Raw genomic sequence first — 20,752 nt, forward strand, 5'->3', positions numbered from 1 at the left:
GCGGTAGTAACAATGGTCTTAATGATATTAGCAGCTAACATTTATCAACCCTTAATGTGTTCCAGACTCCGTGCCAAGGGCTTACGTGCAGGGCCTTGTCGCATTCAAACCCAGACAGTCTGGCTGCAGTCCCAGGCCAGGCTCCAGCATAGCAACGGTAGAGCCCAGGATCGACAGCCCAGGTTCGAATCCTGCCTGCACCTCTCACACGTGCAGCTGGTTGACCTCAGGCACGGGGTCTATACTCTGTGTACCTCGGTTCCTTCCACCATAAAAAGCGGGGAGTCACAGGACTGTCAGCTGGCGTGGTTTAAGTCCATTCATGTGTGTAAGGCGCTGCACAGGGCTTGGGCAGGGCGCGGTCCAGTGCTCACTGCCCGCGGTCGCCTCGGGGGCTGGAGCGTGGGGCCCGTGTGGCCCGTGTGGTAGGACACAGGCGTGGCTGCCGTCTGCACGAATGCAGGAAGTGGTCTTCAGTATTAGAGGCAGGTACAGTGTGGTTGAGGGAGCTGCCTGCGGGGCAGAAGCCAGCAGACTAGCCCACTGCCTCTTTTTGTACAGCCTTTTGATTTTCATTTTTTATCTTTTTTTTTTTTTTCCAAAAATATATTTATTTATTCGACTGCGTCGGGTCTTCTTGCAGCATGTGGGCTTTCTCTAGTTGTGGTTGCCCTGCGACATGTGGGTTCTTAGTCCCCTGGCCAGGGAGCAAACCCATGTCCTTGGCATTGGAAGGCAGATTCTTAACCACTGGACCACCGGGGCAGTCCCTTCACATTCTTAAACAGAGGAAAGCAAAAGAGTATTTTGTGGCACGTGAAAACAGCACAAAATTCAAACTTCCGTATCCATAAGTAAAGCATTATGGGAACATAGCAACATCTCTTCGTTTGTTTTATATATATAGGCCACTGTCGTGCTGCAGTGACAAAATCCGCATTCATTTTAGGCCTCCACAGCTTAAAATGTTTGCTCTCTGGCCCTTTACAGAAAAGTGTCCCAACTCCGGCTCTTACTGGATTTGAAACCCAGCTCCCTCACTCAGCAGCTGTTTGTCTTCAGGCTAGTGACACAACGCTTAGGAACCTCGGTTTCATCATCTGTTAAATGGGGGTGATAACATCTACCCCACGTATTGGCCATTTAAGTATGACAGATAAGTGATAATGCAGGGCCTGGAACATCCTAAGTGCTCCATAAGTGGTAGCTTATAACAGGGTGCAGACACCCTGTCTTATCACTTGCGTCCTTATCCCCGTGCCTCATCAGTAGAGGAATGGGAAGCGGCCCCCTGAGCTCCCAGCCTCCACCTTCGCCACGGGCTTTCCTGTTGCTGGGACAGGGTGACTTACATGGAGAGGAGCCTGGGAGAAAGCAGGCGTCGCTCCCTCAAGTCCAGCAGTGGGGTCTGGACGTGCCCTCATTTTCCTCAGGCAGAGAGTGAGGGACTCTCGATGGTGGGCCCTGGTTTAGCCAGTCCCCTCTCCAGACACCTGGCTCATCGTCCCCACAGGCACCCTGGGCCTTGCCCTCCATCGTGCCCTGGTTTTCAGTGTGAGAAGCCTGGTTTCCGTGGACACCGGGGAAGAAGCACCACTGCCTGCTGAGGCCGATGGGTGGCATTCCGGGAATGAATGAATGAGTGAGAGGGCACAAGTGACCTGGACTCCAGTCCTGTGCTCCTCCTGTGTGCAGAAGGGTTTTGTGGGAGATGTTTTACTTTGAAGAGGCAGAATGAAGCTCGGCGGCTGAGACCTCCAGCTCTAGAGTCACATGAGCCTGCATTTAAATACCAGCCCTGCTGCCGACTAGTTATTTGGCCATGGGTAAGTGACCTAATCTCTGTACCTCGCTTCCCTTGTTTCCACTGAGGAGATACCTCCCATGTCAGAGAAATAAAACAGTATCACACGGTGCTTGTCACAGGAGACACGGCAGGCAACATAACGCTCTGGGCCTTGTTTCCTCATCTGCGGTGCAGCTCTGCCCAGAAGTGGAGTGCCCAGGCCAGGCAGAGGGAAGGAATGAATGGGGATCCTCGTGCCAGCACCGAGTAGATGCCAGCCCGGAGCCGAGAGCCCAGAGGGCAGCTCCCAGGCCCTGGGTCTCTGGACGGGCCTCTGCGGCCGAGGGCCCCCCCACTAGGGGGTGTGGCTTGGCCTGGAGCTGGTCTCCTGGGCTTTTCACCTTCGAGCAGAGTTCCCATCCTTTGGGCAGCTCTTAAGGCCGGGGACACTTGGGGCAGCTGTGCCCACCCCGTCTCCTGCGCTGCCCTTCCTGAGGCTCAGGGATGGACACCCAGCCAGTCCTGGTTATTGTCTGCGGCGCCAGCCTGCAGCCTCTCTCCCGCTCGGCTCCACCCCTTGCCTGCAAGGTCTGTTTCCTAATAGCTGCTCCAACCACACACCTCGTTCCGCGCGGAGCCCCTCCCCTTCCTCCCTCCCTCCCCCGGCAGGGGTGGGGCTGCCGCGGAAGGCTAACTTGACAGCAGCGCCTCTTTCTTGGCGAGTCACCGGCCCCTGCCTGAGAATGCCTGAGTGCGTGTAGCCTCTGCAGAGAGGTGCTTCTCCTGAGTCCCGAGGGGCCGCCCAGCCTCGGAGAACCGGGGAGCAGCGTCCCAGCCATGAGCCCCTGCGGGACTTCGCTGGGGGGCAAGGGGCTCAGCGCGCTCACGCCCCTCCGGCCGCCCCGGAGGGAGAGGTGAGCTGGGCAGCCAGTGCTGCCGGAGCCCCAGGCCTGTCATGGTGGCCGCCCGCAGGCCGGAGGCCCTCCCCAACGGGTTTGCAGCTGAGCTTGTGTCTTGTGTGTCTGGCGTGGGAAGAAGATGGGGAGTTACTTGTCCGTCCAGGCTTACTTCACCTCCAGAGACCCCTTCCGGTGAGTCGCTCTTCCCATCTCCTCTTTGGGCCCCGGTCCTGAGGGGAGCACCGAGGCCGCTCTCCTCTGCCTCTCGGGTTTTTCTTGTCCTCATCGTGCGTCTGTCAGGCAGAAGCCAGTGGAAGCCACTTCCCCACGGAACCAGGTTCCCCCACCCCAGGTGCTGGAAAGGGAGGGGAGGGGCGGTCGGGCCGCAGCCGCCAGGGAGCTCAGCCTCCCGGGGCTTCCCAGATGCACCTGGACGAGCCTCCGAGAGGTGCAAGGTGCTACCGAGCTGGCCTGCTCCCCGTGCTGCTTCTTCCGGGGGGAGCGCAGGAGGGGCTGTTCTTCCAGCTCTCCACGTCTCACCTGTGGGCTGTGCCGCCTGCCCGGGAATTTGTCCCAACAAGCAGGATGGGCAGGTTTTGCCAAACAGCGTGGAAGCCGGCGAGGCTGGGTGTGGGCAGCCCGGTACACAGTAAGCTCTCTCATTACACACGTTTGTTCTCTTAATAGCAGGCGCCTTGGCCTCTGGCCTCTAAGGGCTCCTGCGCTCCCTGTGAGTAGGGTTGCCTGGCAAAGGCCTGGGCACGTGAGACCTGGGGCAGCTGGCTTTGGAGGGTCCGGAGCTGGGGGGCCAGCCCCCATGCCTGCCAGGTCCCCAGGCCCGAGCTTCTGCGGGGCTTCTCACAGGGAGATGTGGAAACTTCCGGTCTACCTCCGACCTGCCTTTCTCTGCTGTCTGCCCCACCCCACCTCCCAACAGAAACTCCCCAGGGGGTTCTGGCCTCTGGGTCCCTCTTGGCTGGAGCCATTCCTGGCTGGGGTGGAGCTTGTTTTCATTCTTTGGGAGCAGCCTGTTCTGAGGTCTGCCTCCCCCTCACCAGTGGTCCTGGTCAGCTTCTCCTTCTGGCGTCCCCAGCCCGGCCCCTTGCCCAGACCGCGCTGCGGGGATCAGAGTCTCAGAGTCGGGTGGCCGTGCCCTGGGCAGAAAAGCAGAGCACCACGTGGCTTCTCAGAATCCCCGGACCCTGGCCGAGTGGTGGGAAACTCCAGGGTCTGAGGGGGCGGGATAAAACTGGTCCTCAGGGCTGCCTCTTCCAGACATCCTGCCTGGCACTTCATCCTGCAGTCTCTTAACAGCCTCAAGACCTTTGCTGTCCCCATTTTACAGATGTGGTAGCTGCTTTCAGCAGAGTTAACTTGCGGGGTCTCCGGCCAGCCTCGTCTGCCTGCATTGGTTTGTTTTCTCGTCCTCAGGAGGCTGCACCTCCCCCTGCATGTATCTCCCCCAGGACCATTCTTGGGTTTGCTTTCCTCTAGCAGAGGAGAGAGTGAGCAAGCAGGGAAAGGCTTCCCCATAATTTTCCTGGCACATGGCGGGGACAGCAGAGAACCTCCTCTGCAGGGCCACTGGGGATGGGGATTGATCTTGAGTTGTACCATGTGGAATCAAGATGCCAAGTGTTTGAACCAGCCACTAGTTTAAGCCAGGGCCTCATTAATCCCTCTTACTCTTAATCCTGGATCGGCAGCCTGGGGGTGGGGTGGCTCCCTTAGAAGCCAGGAATGTGTGCCCCTTTTAATCTCGGGGGGTACGAGACAGCCTCTCAGGAGCTCAAGCAGATAATGGACAGTCAGCATGGACCCGTGAGGACCCGGCCACCGCGCCACCCAGGTCTGCCCGTGCTTTGTCTTGCTCTGCTCCAGCCCCTCCGGGCAACCTGACAGCCCTCCCCTCAACTCTGTTTGCCCAGCTGGAGTCAGGGGGGACTAACTGGCCGGCCACAGACCCTCTCCCCTCCCCCTAGATGGGAGGCCACATTCCTGAAGCCACTTCTGAAAAGCTAGCCAGCATGGGGCTCTGTGCCCCGCCTCCCCACCCAGGGACCACCCAGACCCTCTCCTCTCCCAGGTGGCAGTCCAGTCAGCCACCAGTGTCACTGCCCGGCCAGAAAGCTGCTTCTGCCCTTGCCCCCTCCTTTACTGCAGGATGTCCTCAAGGGCTGCCCTCTGACCAGGTGCCTGACCCCACCCTGGGCCTCAGTTTCCTCCCCTGAGGAGCATAGGGACTGGATTTCCTGGGTTCCTCAACACGACCCTTGCCAGATTCTGTGGAAGAAATTAAGTCCTTGACCCCAGGCCTTGAGCACAGAGTTCTGGGTCTGCAGCTTCAAGGAGAGTGACGCAACCAGATTCCATGGGGACATGATCAGGCGTGACAGCTCGCCGGGGAGGGAAGTGGGAGCCGGGGATGAAGAATGCGATTTCTGTGCCCCAGGCGCCCTTGCCCGGCAGGCAGGCAGGCAGGCATCGTCTCCCTCTGCCCGTGCACCAGGCTTGGGGGCTGAGACAGAGTCATGAGCGTCCTCGCGAGTAAGAAAACCCCTCCAATCGGAATTTACAGAAGAGGAAAATTAAGGTGGGACTTTGTCTGACATCATTAAAGGATTTTTCTTTTTACAGCTTTCCCCTTAATGCCTGACATCAATTTAGTGAGTTTGGTTTACACATTGTCTCTTGAAGAAAACAAGTGCATCTTTGTATTCTAAAGCAACCCTTGTTCAAAGGGAGAAACTCTTAACCCTGCCCACCTTCACAGTCATATTTGGCAGCTGCCTTAGGTCCCCTGGGACTCTCTCTCTCCTCTGAAAAATGAAGGACTCAGATCAGGTGAATGGTTCCCAGCTCTGCAACCCACGTGGCTCCTCAGACACACAAGCCCTCTTCCATTAGCTGCAGCAGCACGGCACAGATTACTTGAAACCACAGGCTTTCTGGCTTCTGGTTGGAACCGAGTCAGCACACTCTGGCAACACTTATTTCTTGCTGATCAGAGGCATATTATGTGTTTGGTTAATTTTTTCAAACAGGATAACAACCTATTTATTCCATAATAATTACAGCTTAATTGACAGCCTGTTTCAGTCTGCAGGGTCTACAGGAAGGAGGGGTGATAAAGGGTCTGGGGTGGAAGAAGTCTGAGCTCTGACGGACCGGAGTCTCTGGGCCCCTGCTCTATCTGCCCCCCACCCCTTCGGGCCCAGAGGAGGTGTGGCAGCCCCAGTCGTGACAGGCTAGAGCAGAGAGATCTGCCAAGTGCCCCGTCCTCCCCAGTCAGTGCTCAGAGGCAGAGGCTGGAAGAAGCTTCTCCCACTCTGCTTTCTGCTCAGTCAGAGGCTAAGGACGAGCAGCCGACCAGGCCCTCAGGCAGGACGTGGGAGGGCTTGTTCTTTAACTGTGTAAATCCGCGGTAACAATGGCTGTTTTGGCGCTCTCACCACCTAAGGTGGAAAATTTACCTGTAAACATTCGGTCTGAAGAATTTTCATGTGACTGAAGGCTGGGCCTCTGTCTTATCTCACTTGGCTTCTCTCAGCACCTTGCTTGTTCCATCTTGCACACCCTCCATGAACAGTTAGTTTCCTAATTGGTCAGAATTGATTATAATCAATTGATTTCTAACTGGCTAGATAAATAATTCATTTGGGGACCTTCCCTGTTTCCAGAAATCTGTTTGGTTCTGGGCCAAGAAAAAGGTCCCTGTTGCTCGGGCCCGGGGAGGGAGGGCTCTGTCTCCTTTGACCCTGGTGTTCTCCAATTGGAGAGGGAGGCGGGGAGATGAGCACTTTCTGGGCCAGGCTCGCGCTGGGTGTCTGTACGTGGTTTAACTCTCATCATCACCAGTATGCGAATGAGGACACTGAGGCTCAGGGTCATGAAGTAACTGGCTTCAGGTGACTCAGATAGTGACTGGCAAAGATGGAATGTGGACCCAGGTCTTAAGTTATTTATGAAACTTTAATTTGATCATTATTTTTTAACCAGTATGTTCCCTGCTAACTCCAAAGGCTTTTGCTTGGATTTGAGCCTCCCACTGAACCGACCATCAGGGTTTGGTCCACTCTAGCTGCCCAGGCTCTCCATAGCGCTCCGGGAAAGTTCTGGAGGTTGTTAAAGCCCGTGGCTGGAGAGTCTCTGCTCCATTCACTGCTCTGGAGAGTGTGTTGGCTGATGCCTTGGCCCTGGGGTCTGGCTCCACCGCCAGCCCCACCACCTCCAAGCTCGATGCCCTGGGCCTGTAGCCAGGGCACATGCTAACTTTCACTTGAAACTTCGGAAAACTGAAGGCTGGGAAAGGCTTTGGGGAGAAGGTATTGTGGGCATGGCCCCTGAGGACCGAGGTGGGATTCTGCTCAGTCACACCTTACATTCCCAGAGTGCGTTTTGGACCCTTTTAATAGGGGCAGAGTCTGCCAGGGGCCAGCCTCCCATGGACTCAGTGGAGGAGGAGACTCATTGTGCCACTTAACGTTGGGTCCTTGGGCTTCAGTAGAAGCACCAGCAGGTGTTGACACTCAAAGGGACGCGCGCTCCCAGGGCTCCAGCCTCTGTGTCTTCACAGACGCGAGCCCCAAGGCCCAGCTTAGTGGATGTGCCGCGCCATGAGGCGCGGGCCCACGTCGGTGCAGATTCCCGGCTCCATCATGTCTGTTCCGGGTGACTTCGCAGAAGTGACTTGACTCTGCTTTTCAGTCTCCTAGTCTGTGAAACAGGGCTAATCCTATCACCCTGCAGGGTGCGGTCAGGGTTAGAGCTCCTGTAAGTTAGGTGTCTCCTCGAAACAGGTCACCGTGGCTGCTGTGAACATTTAAGCGAGTCTGCCCCAGCAATGTCCCCGGAGGCCCAGAACCTCTTGTGTCCTGTGTAAAGCAGCCTGGGGGCCCACAGCCTGGCCTCCTGTCAGGCGTTCAGCTTCCTGCTCTTCAGAGACGCCTGTGGTGGCCGGCCCTGCCTGAGCAGCCAGCTGTGCCCTGCAGAGGCATTCCTTGACGCAGATGTGTGCATGGTGGTGTCACGCTCCGGCCAGGTCTTCTTCCCGGGAGGCCGGCACGTCTGGCTCCTGCATGCCTGCACTCGCCCCTCTCCCCGGCCCCCTCCCGGGCCTGGCCTGGGCTACGTGCAAGATATTGGCAGTGGAGAGGAGGACGTGTTTGGTGCTCCCATGCCCTGCAGCACGCATACCATGGCAGGGGTGTAACAGGGCCCCGGCCAGCGGTTGGTGCAGGTTCGTCTGCAGCAGCTCTCCTCCACCTCAGACAGGAGAGGGGCAGGCGGGGCCCAGCGACTGGGAGCCACGGAACCCTAGTGCTCCCACCTGGACCGCTGGTGCTTGCCACGCCCACAGTGTTCACTCTGGAAATGTTTGCTGAGGGCTTACTCCGAAGGCCCTTTGCACAGTGCTAAGTCTCACAGGGGTGAGTGGGACGCTGTTCCTCTCCTCAGTGAAGGAAGAAGGCAGGTACCCAGATGCTTTACATCAGAAGGTGGGAGAATGAAGGCCTGCCCCTGGTGCCGGCCCCTGTACCGGGCATGTCACCACCGCCCAGAACTGAGTTCTGTCCTCACTGCCTGCCTGAAAATAGGTGATGTTGCCACTGCAGAAATGAGGAGCCGAGCAGCTGGCCCGAGATCACCCAGGGGTGGGGCGGGGGGAGGTGCGTGGTGCTGAGATTGGAGCCTTGGAGCATCCAGGGGAAAGTCTAATCCCCTCAGTCTACAGGTGGGGGCACTGAGCCCAGAGAGGGAGAGGGGCTTGTCCAGAGACATGTGGTTCCTAAGAACCTGAACCTGGTGTCTCCTCCCAGCTCAGAGCGCATGTAAAAGTGTGCCTTTTACGCTGAGAGGAGCTGGAGTTGCGTGCCCAGAATGGGGGTCTTCCCCTCCACCTCCTGTAACTTGTGGTCTGCACTGAGCCGTCCTGGGTACTTCACATCCATACTCATCTACCTGAAATTCAACAGCCAAAGGACAAATGATAAATGCTAAGGGTGGGTGGCTGATGGCGGACGCTCCATCTCGGCCTCTCCCCCTGCCATGTTAATCAAGTTTTGTTTAGATTTTCTCTTCCTCCACTCGTTATAAGCTCTTGGAAGTGGAGGAGGGGACCCTGTATAATCTATCTTTTCTATCTGCAGCACCTACCAAGTTACTGTAAGAACACACTTGCTTTGCACTTCACAGTTTGCAGAAGACTTTGCTCTTTATTAACTTGTTCATAGTGGCTCTTTGTAGTAGATGCTATGGGTCACATTCTGTCAGTGAGAAAAAGCTAGTAACAGAAGTTGTCCAAAAACCACCCAGCTAATGGCAGTAAGTGGCCAATAACAGGAGCTTCCATTATCATCATCACTCGATAGCAGTGGACACTACAGCATTCTTAGCGTGCTAGGCCTTTTATATAAGCTGTCTTATTTTAAAAAATATTTTTGGCTCTGCCACACAGCTTGTGGGACCCTAGTTCCCCAAGCAGAGATTGAACCTTTGCCCCATACAGTGGAAGCACAGAGCCCCAGCCACTGGACTGCCAGGGAGGTCCCAAACTGTCTAGTTTAAAACGTATTATTTTATTTTCACAGTAGTCTATCTTACAGATAAGGAAGCTGGGTCAGAGAAGTGAAATAACTTGCCCAAGATGACATAACTAGTAAGCGGCAGGTCAGGATTTAAACCAAGAACAGTTCCAGCCTTCCTCTCAGAAAGCAAGGAGAGTGTGGGTGCTGCGAGGCCTCGATGACAAGAGCAGAGTCTGCTAACTAGGCAGAGGGAGGTGGGACAGGCTCACCCGGCCGAGGGGCTCTTAGCTCTGAGTGCCAGGGTCAGACGTGAGGATGATCATGTGTGTAGGCATGACCCCAGAACACCCCCAGCCTGAGCAAGTGTGGAGCTTCACAGCCCAGTGACTGGGGGAGAAAGGAGCTCTGGGCTCACACACATGTTACATGGTGCTGATGGAGGTTTTCTTCCCCTCATTATTTTATTTTGAAAAATTTCAGATCTATAGAAGAGTTGAAAGACTAGTTGAAAGAACACTCATATATCCTTCACCTAAGATTCATCACTTGTTACATTTAAGCCACTTTATATGTCTGTATACACACATACACAGAGTTTTATTTTTTACTTATTTACAAGTAAATTGCAAGTAAAAGGAAATCAGTCCTGGGTGTTCATTGGAAGGACTCATGTTGAAGCTGAAACTCCAATACTTTGGCCACCTGATGCGAAGAGCTGACTCATTTGAAAAGACCCTGATGCTGGGATTGAGGGCAGGAGGAGAAGGGGACAACAGAGGATGAGATAGTTGGATGGCATCACTGACTCAATGGACATGAGTTTGGGTGGACTCTGGGAGTTGGTGATGGACAGGGAGGCCTGGCATGATGCGATTCATGGGGTCGCAAAGAGTCAGACACGACTGAGTGACTGAACTGAATTGACTCTCCTTTTTAGTTTACTATTTTTCTTCTATAAACTCTTCTATATAGGCAAAGTATCATTATCGCATCTAAAAAAGTAACAGTAATTTTGCATTATAATCTAATGTATAGGCGAAATTCAGATTTCCTCAGTTCCAAAAATGTCAGTCTTGTCTGTTGTCATTTTCAATCCAGAATCAAATCCAAGGTTTAGGTGTTGTATTTGGGGGTTTCTGTGTCTCTGGGCTTTAATCCCTGTGCCTTAACTTTTTAGAAGAGAAAAGACCAGTTGTCTTATAGAATGACCTCCGCTTTCTGGATTTGCCTGATTGTTTCTATATACTTGATCTGTTTTTCTCAAGGATACTCATAGGTAATGCTGTCGGAGATGGGTAGGTTATGAAGAGTGGAGGTCACTGAGCTTCTTTGGTTCATTGAGGTATCGGTCTTGACTAGAAGTTCTTAACTGGTGCATGAATGGGCTTCAGTCCTATGACATGTACCCCATACCTAAATTATATGCACATTTTCCTCATATGTGTATTTTTGGGGGAGAGGCTTCTTACTCAGTCACTAAGTCATGTCCAGCTCTTTGCAACCCCATGGAGTGGAGCACACCAGGCTTCCCTGCCTTCCACTATCTCCCAGAGTTTGCTCATTGAATATGTGATGCCATCCAACCATCTCATCCTCTCTGTCACCCCCTTCTCCTCCTGCCCTCAATCTTCCCCAGCATGAAAGTCTTTTCCAGTGAGTTGGCTCTTTGCATCAGGTCGCCAAAGTATTGGAGCTTCAGCTTCAGGATGAGTCCTTCTAGTGAATATTCAAGGTTGATTTCCTTTAGGATTGACCAGTTTGATCTCTCTGCAGTCCAAGGGACTCTGAAGAGTCTTCCCCAGCATCACAATTCAAAAGCCAAGAGGTTTCTTGGCTCTTATCAAATTATCAAATTCTCCAAGGACTTCAAGACCCAGAAAGGTTTAGGTTTCTGTTCTTGCCTTGCTTTTCAGGTGTTCTGAATGCCAGGATTCCCTCACCAACTGGTACTATGAGAAAGATGGGAAGCTGTACTGCCACAAGGACTACTGGGGGAAGTTTGGGGAGTTCTGCCACGGATGCTCTCTGCTGATGACGGGGCCCGTCATGGTGAGTGCATCGCTCCATCTCTGCCCCCTCCGTCGTCAGAGTTCATTGGCAGTGCCTCCAGTTCCCTGTAGCCATCCACCTTCTGTCTTCCCGTCAGCTGAGGCCTCTCCCTTTATTTATTCAGTCACTTAACAGATAATTTTTAGGACCTATTAGGTGCCAGATATGATCCATCTCTCAGAGACTTAACAGTCCAGTGTTGGGAGGGCTGGGCAGGCAAGGAGGGGAGACGGTGAGATGGGATGGGGCCCTAAAGGGGAGCGTGAGCCTCCCTCCTGGGGATGATGACTTCTGGGGGCCTGTGCCCATGGCTGAGACCAAGAGTTTTTTTCTTACAATCTCAGAAATGACAGGGAGGGACTTCCCTGCTGGTCCAGTGGTTAGGACTCATCGCTCTCACTGCCAAGGGCCTGGATTCTGTCCCTAGTTGGAGAACTAAGATTCTGCAGGTCACACAGTGTTGACAAAAAGAAATGACAGAGAGGCACCAATCCAGCCCTTTCTCTGGAAGCTCTGGGACGGGGAGGGCAAAGGTCAGCGATGACTGGGCAGGGATGGTCTGTAGATCCCTGATGGGAGGCCCCTCACCCACGCCACCCTCCACTCCGGCAACAGCGACAACTCATTTCCTCCCCGCATCTGCCCACCCTTCTCGCCACCTGCCCACAGGTGGCCGGGGAGTACAAGTACCACCCAGAGTGCTTCGCCTGTATGAGCTGCAAGGTGATCATCGAGGATGGGGATGCATACGCCCTGGTGCAGCATGCCACCCTCTACTGGTAAGATGGTGGCCCCGTGTCCCTCCTTCCCAACAAGGGTGGCTGAGCGGGAAGGGGAAGCGTCAGTGTGGATCGGGCAGGGGACTGCTGGGGTCTCAGTGCACTGATTATATTGCTGTCACAGCGGTGGCTCTTGACCAGCTCTGAAAGCTGTGAGCAAGATAATGAACGTCTCTGCCCTCTGCCCGTACCTACTGGGAGAGTAAGCATACTGCCCTGCAGGCCTCCCAGAGGGAGACGATGGCTGGGAGGGGACTCTCGGAGGGGGAGCCCAGGATGTTAAAGGCAAAGGCCCCTTAGAACTCACTCAGCCCAGCTGCCTCTGTCGACAAAAAAAGTCAGGCTGAGGCCCAGTTCTTACCTTGAGTCAGAGGCAGAGAACCCAGGCTGCTCATTGTGAGCGACCAGCTGGGATCAGGCAGGGCAGTGAACATGGGGCCATGCGCTCTGCCGCTGGAAGGCTCCTCGTTGCTGGGGGCTTCCAGGTGGGGCTCCAGGATCTAAGCCCCCTTTCTGCTCCTCCCCGCAGTGGGAAGTGCCACAACGAGGTGGTGCTGGCACCCATGTTTGAGAGGCTGTCCACGGAATCCGTCCAGGACCAGCTGCCCTACTCTGTCACACACATCTCCATGCCGGCCACCACCGAAGGCAGGCGGGGCTTCTCCGTGTCTGTGGAGAGTGCCTGCTCCAATTACGCCACCACTGTGCAAGTGAGAGAGTGAGTGCCTGGGGTGGGGATTCTGGAGCGGAGCACACAGCAGGCCTCGGAGCCCCCGCGTTCACATCGCGTCTCTTCTCCTGGGCTCAGTGTGCTGTCGCCATGCCTGGGCCCTGGCACTGACTGCCCTCACCCGCCACCGCGGCCGCTTCCCGCCAGATACCAACACCAGAACCGCTCACCTTTCACGGGTCGAGTTTCACATCATGTTTGCTCTTTGAAATTATCTGGCTTGGTTATGTCTGTTTATCACCTGTCCCCTCACGTGTTCCCTGTGGAACTTAGTCCGGTTCATTGCTGCACACCCAGGGCCTGGAGCAGTGCCTGGCACATAGTGGGTGTACAAGGATTGTTGTTCCATTGGTTGAGTGAGTGAATGGAGGAAGGAGGAGAAAGAGGTAGAGACTCCATGCTGTGTCCAGGCCGGCGACCGGATGGGGAAAGGGTCTGTCCATCTAATACCAGTCGTGAGGCACTGTGGCTCCCAGCCCTTTAGACGGTGATCATGTGCTTACTGTGTGCCGGGTGCTGGATGCTCACAGCAGAGGGGGATCCTGGGGCTGGGAAGTCAGAGGGAGGTGAGGTCTGCTCTAAGCCTGGAGCTGTGTTCAGGACAGAAGTGGGGGTCTGTGGCTGTGTCTGGTATAGACTGGGTGGTTGGGAGTAGCCAGAAGGGGCCTGTTAAGTCACAGAGAGCCTAGATCATGAGGACCCAATGGGTCTTGAGGGATTTAAGCAGCAAGGTGACACGACCAGGTCAGCGTTTTAGAAGCATCGCTGCTGTGGAAGTGGGACAGGAGAGGGGTAGGCCTAGAGGTGCAGAGACCAGTTAGGAGGCTGATGCATGGAGCAAGAGACGGGTGTTGGTAACCATGATGGTGGAGCCTTCTTCAGGACCTGAGGATTGGGGGGCTGCGAGGAAACTCCCGAAGCAGGGAGTGCCGTCTAGCTTTCTGGCTTAGGCCTCTGGGTGATGGGGTGGGACCTCTCCCTGAGTGGCCTGGGCCTTGGGGGCCAGTTGAGGCCCAGGGCCTGGTGAGCCCTCCCTGCACGAGTGAAATGGGCCAGGCTGTCTTTAAAGAGGCCTCTGCCCCGCCTCCTCTCTTGTCCGGCCCAGGGTCAACCGGATGCACATCAGTCCTGACAACCGCAATGCCATCCACCCCGGGGACCGCATCCTGGAGATCAATGGGGCCCCCGTGCGCACGCTCCGCGTGGAGGAGGTACTGGGTGTCCTGTGGTGGGGAGGGGGCGGACCGTTAACAGACCCTCTTTGGCCACTGAGCCTGTGAGCACCGGTGACTCCCTCTGTCAGCCTGGCTTGTTCCCAGGGCAGCAGGGATGGCTGGCCATGTTGGGGAGTACCAGGCTGTGGGCAGAGGGCACGGTGTGGCCAGCGGCCGCCAGAGGCCACAGCAGGCTCTGGTCCTCTGGCCTGACGGTGGGTGGCCCACGATGGGACGCCCTGCAGGCCCCGCCTCACGCCGCTCCCGGCCGCAGGTGGAGGACGCCATTAGCCAGACAAGCCAGACGCTGCAGCTCCTGATCGAACATGACCCCGTCTCCCAGCGCCTGGACCAGCTGCGGCTGGATGCACGGCTCTCGCCCTGCACGCAGAATGACAGACACGCGCACACCCTCAGCCCCCTGGACACCAAGGAGAACCTGGAGGGGACGCTGAGGAGACGCTCCCTGAGGTGCCCCATCCCGCTCTGGCTCTGTGCTGCCCCACGCCCAGCTCTCAGACAAGTGGAGCTGGCTCTCTGAGGCCAGCAGAGTTAGGAAGGGAGCCAGCTGGCCAGGGGCAGACAAGGAGGATTGTGCTGACCCAGCGCCCCCCGAGGATTACAGTTCATAGCCAGGGCCCACGTGTGATCTGACCCAGCTGTCTGCCAGCTTTCCCTAGAAACCAGAGTGTAGTTGCTAAGTCATGTCCGACTCTTTGTGACCTCATGGACTATTCCCTGCCAGGCTTCCCTGTCCGTGGGATTTTCCAGGCAAGAATACTGAAGTAGGTGGCCATTTCCTTCTCCAGGAGAAGCCAGAGGGTCAGGCTTTGTCCACTGAACTCTGAGCTGGGCAGGAGGCAGCGGTGCTGGATCCCAAAGGGTGGCAAGGCCTGTGGGGGGAAGCGTAGGGTGGCGAGACTGGACAAGGGGCACAGATAAGCATAGATAAGGATGTTGAAAACCAGAATGCGCGAGGGGGGACCAGAAGTCCCTTCTTTAGGAAGTCAGAGTGACAGTCACCAACCATTGGTTGCTCTTTAAAAATGTCATAGACATAGTGGCTCTTTTGCCCTAAAAATCATACGCACTTATTAAAGTTCAGGAAATACAGGCAGGTACTACAGAGATGTCCCCTTTGCTCGTGTTTTGGGTGGTAGTGGGCTGTTGCTCTAAGCCAGTCGGGGCCGTAAATCAGGCAGACGTGGAAGGTGGCGGATTCCCATCAATCCGTCGACACTGCTGCCAGCTGGTGGAGTCTAGTCGCTCTGGGTGAGAGGTGCTCAGGGTTCCCACCTTATGGGTAATTTTCGCATGCTCACATAGACTCCGGATGTCTGCCACCCCCAGACGACACCTCTGTCCAATGTCAGAGTCCCCCTCCCCCGTCCCAGCACCCTGACTGCAGACGTTGGAAAGACCTGGGTGGCCCTGAGAGTCCTGCCTCCAGGCTTCCATGCTGGGTCTCTGAGGGCTGCCCTGTCCCCACCCTCATCCCTTGTCCCCCTCCTCCTCCTCTGCAGACGCAGTAACAGCATCTCCAAGTCCCCCGGCCCCAGCTCCCCCAAGGAGCCGCTCCTGCTCAGCCGTGACATCAGCCGCTCAGAGTCCCTGCGCTGCTCCAGCAGCTGCTCGCAACAGATCTTCCGGCCCTGTGACCTGATCCATGGCGAGGTCCTGGGGAAGGGCTTCTTCGGGCAGGCCATCAAGGTGAGCGCCAGCTCCGCCCCTCTGCCCCCGAGCCCTCTCACCCTCCTCTGGGGATTTTCATCACTTGCCCTCCCAGGCCACCTGAAGGCAGCGTTGCTGCTGGTGTGAGCTTGGGGGACCTGGAGCCCCGGGTGGGACAAGGTCGCCTGTGGCCCCCCCATCTCTGGTCAGTGAGTGTTTCTTAGGTGCCCAGAGGCCTCGGTGTGGGAGTGGCTCCTGCCTCCCTGCTGAACAGTCTCAGGGACTAACCTCTCTCTCTCTCTCCTCCTCCTCCTCTGCTGAGAGCTGGGAGGGGGGGTCAGGTAAGCCGTGTGTCTCAGCCTTCGGGGCCATGGGGCTGGAGAGCTTCCTCACAACCCCCTCAGCTCCCTGGTGCATGTCTGTGGCACTGACCCTCTTGCCCCCCAGACTCCTGTTCCCCGAGAGACACGCTTCTGGGTCAGATGACCAGAACCCCCGCTTGGCTTGGCAGCACCCCTCCCCCCGCCTCCCCCCAACACGCCCCTTTTGTGGGTTCTCGCCTCTCCTCCGTGCATGCCCAGCTCTCCGGGGAGGAAGGTGTGCTCCCTTCTGAGGCCCGTGCTGTGTTCCGCACTTGAACTGTCAGTCTGATCCGGCCGATGACGTCAGCGTGTCCTCCAGGGCATGGGATGGCCAGCGACAGATTTGCGCGTAGTTCCCCAGAAGGGCCTCTGTTCTCTGCACCAGTGACAGTCACCCTCCTTTTAGGTGACGCACAAAGCCACGGGCAAAGTGATGGTCATGAAGGAGCTGATCCGGTGTGATGAGGAGACACAGAAGACTTTCCTAACTGAGGTAAGAAGCGGGGTGGGGGCTAGGAGTTTGTGTCACTGTTGAAAGAGGAAAATTGATACTAAAGAATGACTTCAATCCCAGCTTTCAGCACCAAAAAAAAAAGATGTGAAGAGGAAGCTTAGTTTGGAGTCATTGGTTTCTTAAGGCAGAACAGACCATTAGAGGAATGTCCCTGCCCCCCCGTAAATGAAGGCACATTATTTGTACAAAAAACACTGAGGACAGCACGAACTGGTACAGTGAGCTGTGCTTCACGGAGCTCGTGGAGTGTGGGGTGAGCACAGACGCTTTGGAGCAGCTCGACGCTGGACACCCCGCCAGGCCAGCCTGGCACCTTAGTGTCCTTCCCTGCTGCCCCACAGGGTGCCACCCTCCTGGTTTTCCACCTAACTCTGGGGCCCTGCCTCTCCAGTTCCCCAGATATAGCTCTTAGAAAGGCAGGGTCCCAAGTGCGAGGCCTGGGAGGCTGTCCCCATCCACTTGGGGGTTTCTTCCCCAGCACCCGAGACAGGAGGGGGAGACGCAGGGCACGTGTGTCACGCTGACTCCCCGAGGGAGGGGGTGAGGAACAAACCGGGCCCCGCCCTTGCGGCCTCCCTGCCCTGCAGGTGAAGGTGATGCGCAGCCTGGACCACCCCAACGTGCTCAAGTTCATCGGCGTACTATACAAGGACAAGAAGCTTAACCTGCTGACGGAGTATATCGAGGGGGGCACGCTGAAGGACTTCCTGCGCAGCGTGGTGAGCACAGTACCCCCAGAGTCCCTGAGAGCCTTAAGGGGTCATCAGTGGGGCCCCTATGTCACCACTGCTCTGGAACTACAATGATCAGAGAGACCCTCTGCCTTACCTGCAAAGGGCCATGGTGGGTGGGACTGGGCACAGGCAGGGAGGGTTTACTGCGGATCACATTGACCCACGGGGCCTGGACCACCAGTAGAACAAGGCCCAGCGGCCTCTGACGGGCCTTCCTCCATCCTGCAGGACCCGTTCCCCTGGCAGCAGAAGGTCAGGTTTGCCAAAGGCATCGCCTCTGGAATGGTGAGTCCTGCCTACATCCCTGCCAGCAGAGTGGGTCTGGGAGGAGCTTGGACAGGCATCTGCTGAGGCTGGTGTGTGGGTGCTTAGTAGGGGTTAGCAGTGATGAGAGAGGGGCTGACATCGAGGAGGCCAGAAGGAAAAGGCAGGCACGCACCGTCATGGGGGCAGGTGGTACAGGAGAGGGGTGGGCACCCCCTGAGGAGGGGCGGCAGGCAGGTTGGAAAGAGTTCCATGGGCGTGTGAGCAGCTCCAGGAGCCCAAGGGAGGGAACCGGTGTTGTGGCAGGGGCCGGGGCGTGGTTCTGCGTGGGAGGGTGGCTCAAGAGCCAGAGGCGGAGGCCTGGAATGGGAAATAGCAAATATAGACTAGTCTGGACACATGAGGGTAGGAAGAGGGAAAGGTTAAAGTCAGAGCGCTGAGATAAGAAGTGGTACATCCACACAGTGGCATGTGACTCAGCCACGAAAAGGATTAAATAAGGCCATTCGCCGCTATGGACGGACCTAGAGATTGTCACACTGAGCGAAGTCAGTCAGACACAGAGAGACAAATATCACGATACCGCTTATGTGTGGAATCGAAAACAACGGTACAAATGAGCCTATTCACAAAAGGGAAGTAGAGTCACAGGTGTAGAAAACAAACTCATGGCTGTCAAGGGGGGAGGGATGGATTGGGAGGTTGAAATCGACATATATACACTACTATATATAAGATGGGTCACTATTAAGAACGTACTGAATAGGACAGGGAAGTCTTCTCAGTACCTTGTAATGACCTGTATGGGAAAAGAATCTGAAAAACAGTGGATATATGTATATGTGTAACTGATTCACTCTGCAATACGCCTGAAACTTAACACAGCATTATAGATCAACTACAGTCCAATAAATTTTTTTTTTTCTAAGTGAGAGCGCTGAATGCTAACCACTAGACCACAGGGAAAGTGTGGACAGAGAGGGAAGTGTGTGTTGGGAGCACAGATCAGCTGGGCCAGGAGGTGGCCACTTCCCCTCTCACAGCAGGAAGGACCCAGGGTGGCTAAACCCAGAGACTGGGTGGGGGTAGCCTAACTCTGAGTAAAACAGGTTGGGGGGCGCTCACTGGGCCCGGAGGGTTGGGAGCTTCAGGACAGAGCAGCGCCTGGGTTGGGATCGGCGAACAGAGGCTGCTGGGCAGGAGACGGCAGCAGGGAGAGGGGAAGCCCTCGGCCTTCTGCTGACACCGGGATGAGGAGTGACGGCAGGAGGGCCCTAGAGTCCAGGTTGGGTTCTGAAGCTGGTGTGGGGGGTGGGGGGTGTTCTGGGGGAAGAACGGGTTTTGGGGCCCCCGAGTCTCAGAGTCAGTGTCTAGCCGATCGACTGGCCGTGGGCCTCAGCTCCTACCTCTGGTTCCAGGCCTATTTACATTCCATGTGTATCATCCACCGGGATCTGAACTCGCACAACTGCCTCATCAAGCTGGTACGTGCCCCCAGGGCAGCCCTCCTGGCTCCCTTGTTGCCAGCGAGACTGCCTGGCCCCTCTGGCTTTAGATCAGAGGTATCGCCTCGGGCTCCTGTCTTCTGGGGGATCCCCGCACATGCAGACAAACCCCACCTCCTCCCAGTAGCAGCCTGTGAAATCCTCTGGTTTGAAGGGACTTGAAGTTCTTCAGCTGTTTGTAGAGCCCTTCACTTCTCCTGGTTTTGCCCCTTGTTGGGGCAAGCAGCTCCCCAAGGACCCCATTTTGCAGCTGTGGCACCTGAATCCTCAGCCCGAGGCCCCAGAGCTACTAAATTCACAGGGACGGGTTTGGGGCCAGCCTCCCTCTCCCCTGCCAGTCAGCTCGGCTCGCTAGTGTTACTCCTGTTGACTTGCAGTGTGGCTTCCTGGGTGTCCACTCACTGGCCCTGGCCATGCCCTCTGGACTCACACCAAACAGCCTTAATCCCTTTTCCACATGACTGCCTTGTAGCTATTGGAAGAGCTTATCTCCCCTTCGTCCCCCACCCCCAAGGAAGGCCTGTATCTTGTCTTTCTCTGTCTTATCCTGGTTCTAGCTTTAAATCTTTCTGAGAACAAGGCAGGATGAGAAAAAAAGCAAAACGAAATCCTCTGTCCTGCCTCTGAGTTCCACTCTCCAGGTCCCAGGGCCTCTGCTAAGAACACCCTCTAGGTCTGGGGAAGGCAATGGCACCCTACTCCAGTACTGTTGCCTGGAAAATCCCATGGACGGAGGAGCCTGGTGGGCTGCAGTCCATGGGGTCCTCGTACATGACTGAAGCGACTTAGCAGCAGCAGCCATGCAGAAAGCGCAGACTGAGAAAACAAACACCATGCCCCGTTCGTCAAGACACCCCTTGGTCATACACCTCTTCTCTCCTTCTCTTGGGACTGTCCGGTCTCCGTCCCGTTGTCCCCCGCTCCCCAGGGCTGACCTGACCCTTGTCCTCTCAGGACAAGACCGTGGTAGTGGCTGACTTCGGGCTGTCACGGCTCATCGTCGAGGAGAGAAAGAAGCCCCCCACGGAAAAGGCCACCACCAAGAAGCGCACCTTACGCAAGAACGACCGAAAGAAGCGCTACACGGTGGTGGGGAACCCCTACTGGATGGCCCCGGAGATGCTCAACGGTCAGTCCTGACACCCCGGAGGGCAGGCAGGGCTGCGTCTCGCAGCAGAGCCCCAGGGTGTGTAGACCAGGTACCCGGAGCCGGGGGCGCATGGTTTTCATCCCGCGCCAGACTGGACCTCGAAGACGCCTCCTTCCCTGAGATCAGCCCTGCAGGCTGGCTGGCACCCCGTCCTGGGCCCACGCTGAGGTCTGACCGCGGCCCCTGTGCCCCAAGGGGTAGCTGAGCGCTCAGGCGCTTTACTGCCTGTTCTCGCTCCGTGCTGAGAACGGAGGTGTGCTGCCCCCTCGTGGCTGAGGCGCAGACCAGCTGCAGATGCTGGCCGGGCCTCCTGAGCCAGACAGGGCCGTGAGACTGCATAAGTGGCCCGCTGAGGCCATTTCTGAGGTCTTTAGTCAGAGAGTGCACAGGAGGCAGTGCCAGAGTCCAGGCGCAGCCTGGCCAGTTCGCGTTCACTGTCCCGTGCGGCTTCACCCTGGGCAGTGTTGTTTCATGAGCCCTCTCTGAGGCTGACTGAGGAGCGGTGGTTTTCAGACGGGGCCTGTCCCCACAGCCTTAGAGGCACCCCCACAGAACCTCTCCTAGCCCT

At 56.3% G+C, this 20,752-nt stretch overlaps 1 protein-coding gene across 2 annotated transcripts in view; it reads left to right on the plus strand.

Annotated features, from left to right (window-relative positions):
• The window catches only part of LIMK2 (LIM domain kinase 2), a 52,192-nt gene that overhangs the window by 27,775 nt on the left and 3,665 nt on the right, over positions 1-20,752 (plus strand). The window contains exons 1-12 of one of the 2 annotated variants that reach the window (XM_052654399.1): positions 2,654-2,877; positions 11,126-11,261; positions 11,931-12,040; positions 12,570-12,758; positions 13,876-13,981; positions 14,259-14,455; positions 15,508-15,694; positions 16,424-16,510; positions 17,119-17,250; positions 17,494-17,550; positions 18,948-19,013; positions 19,989-20,163. In XM_052654399.1, coding sequence (XP_052510359.1) covers positions 2,825-2,877; positions 11,126-11,261; positions 11,931-12,040; positions 12,570-12,758; positions 13,876-13,981; positions 14,259-14,455; positions 15,508-15,694; positions 16,424-16,510; positions 17,119-17,250; positions 17,494-17,550; positions 18,948-19,013; positions 19,989-20,163 — 1,495 coding nt within the window. In that variant the 5' untranslated portion in view covers positions 2,654-2,824. Of the gene's footprint in view, positions 1-2,653; positions 2,878-11,125; positions 11,262-11,930; positions 12,041-12,569; positions 12,759-13,875; positions 13,982-14,258; positions 14,456-15,507; positions 15,695-16,423; positions 16,511-17,118; positions 17,251-17,493; positions 17,551-18,947; positions 19,014-19,988; positions 20,164-20,752 lie in introns of those variants that run through there. The other variant, XM_052654398.1, reaches the window with a different exon arrangement.

Source organism: Budorcas taxicolor, chromosome 17, assembly GCF_023091745.1.
Source record: "Budorcas taxicolor isolate Tak-1 chromosome 17, Takin1.1, whole genome shotgun sequence".
NCBI classification, from domain to species: Eukaryota; Metazoa; Chordata; class Mammalia; order Artiodactyla; family Bovidae; genus Budorcas; species Budorcas taxicolor.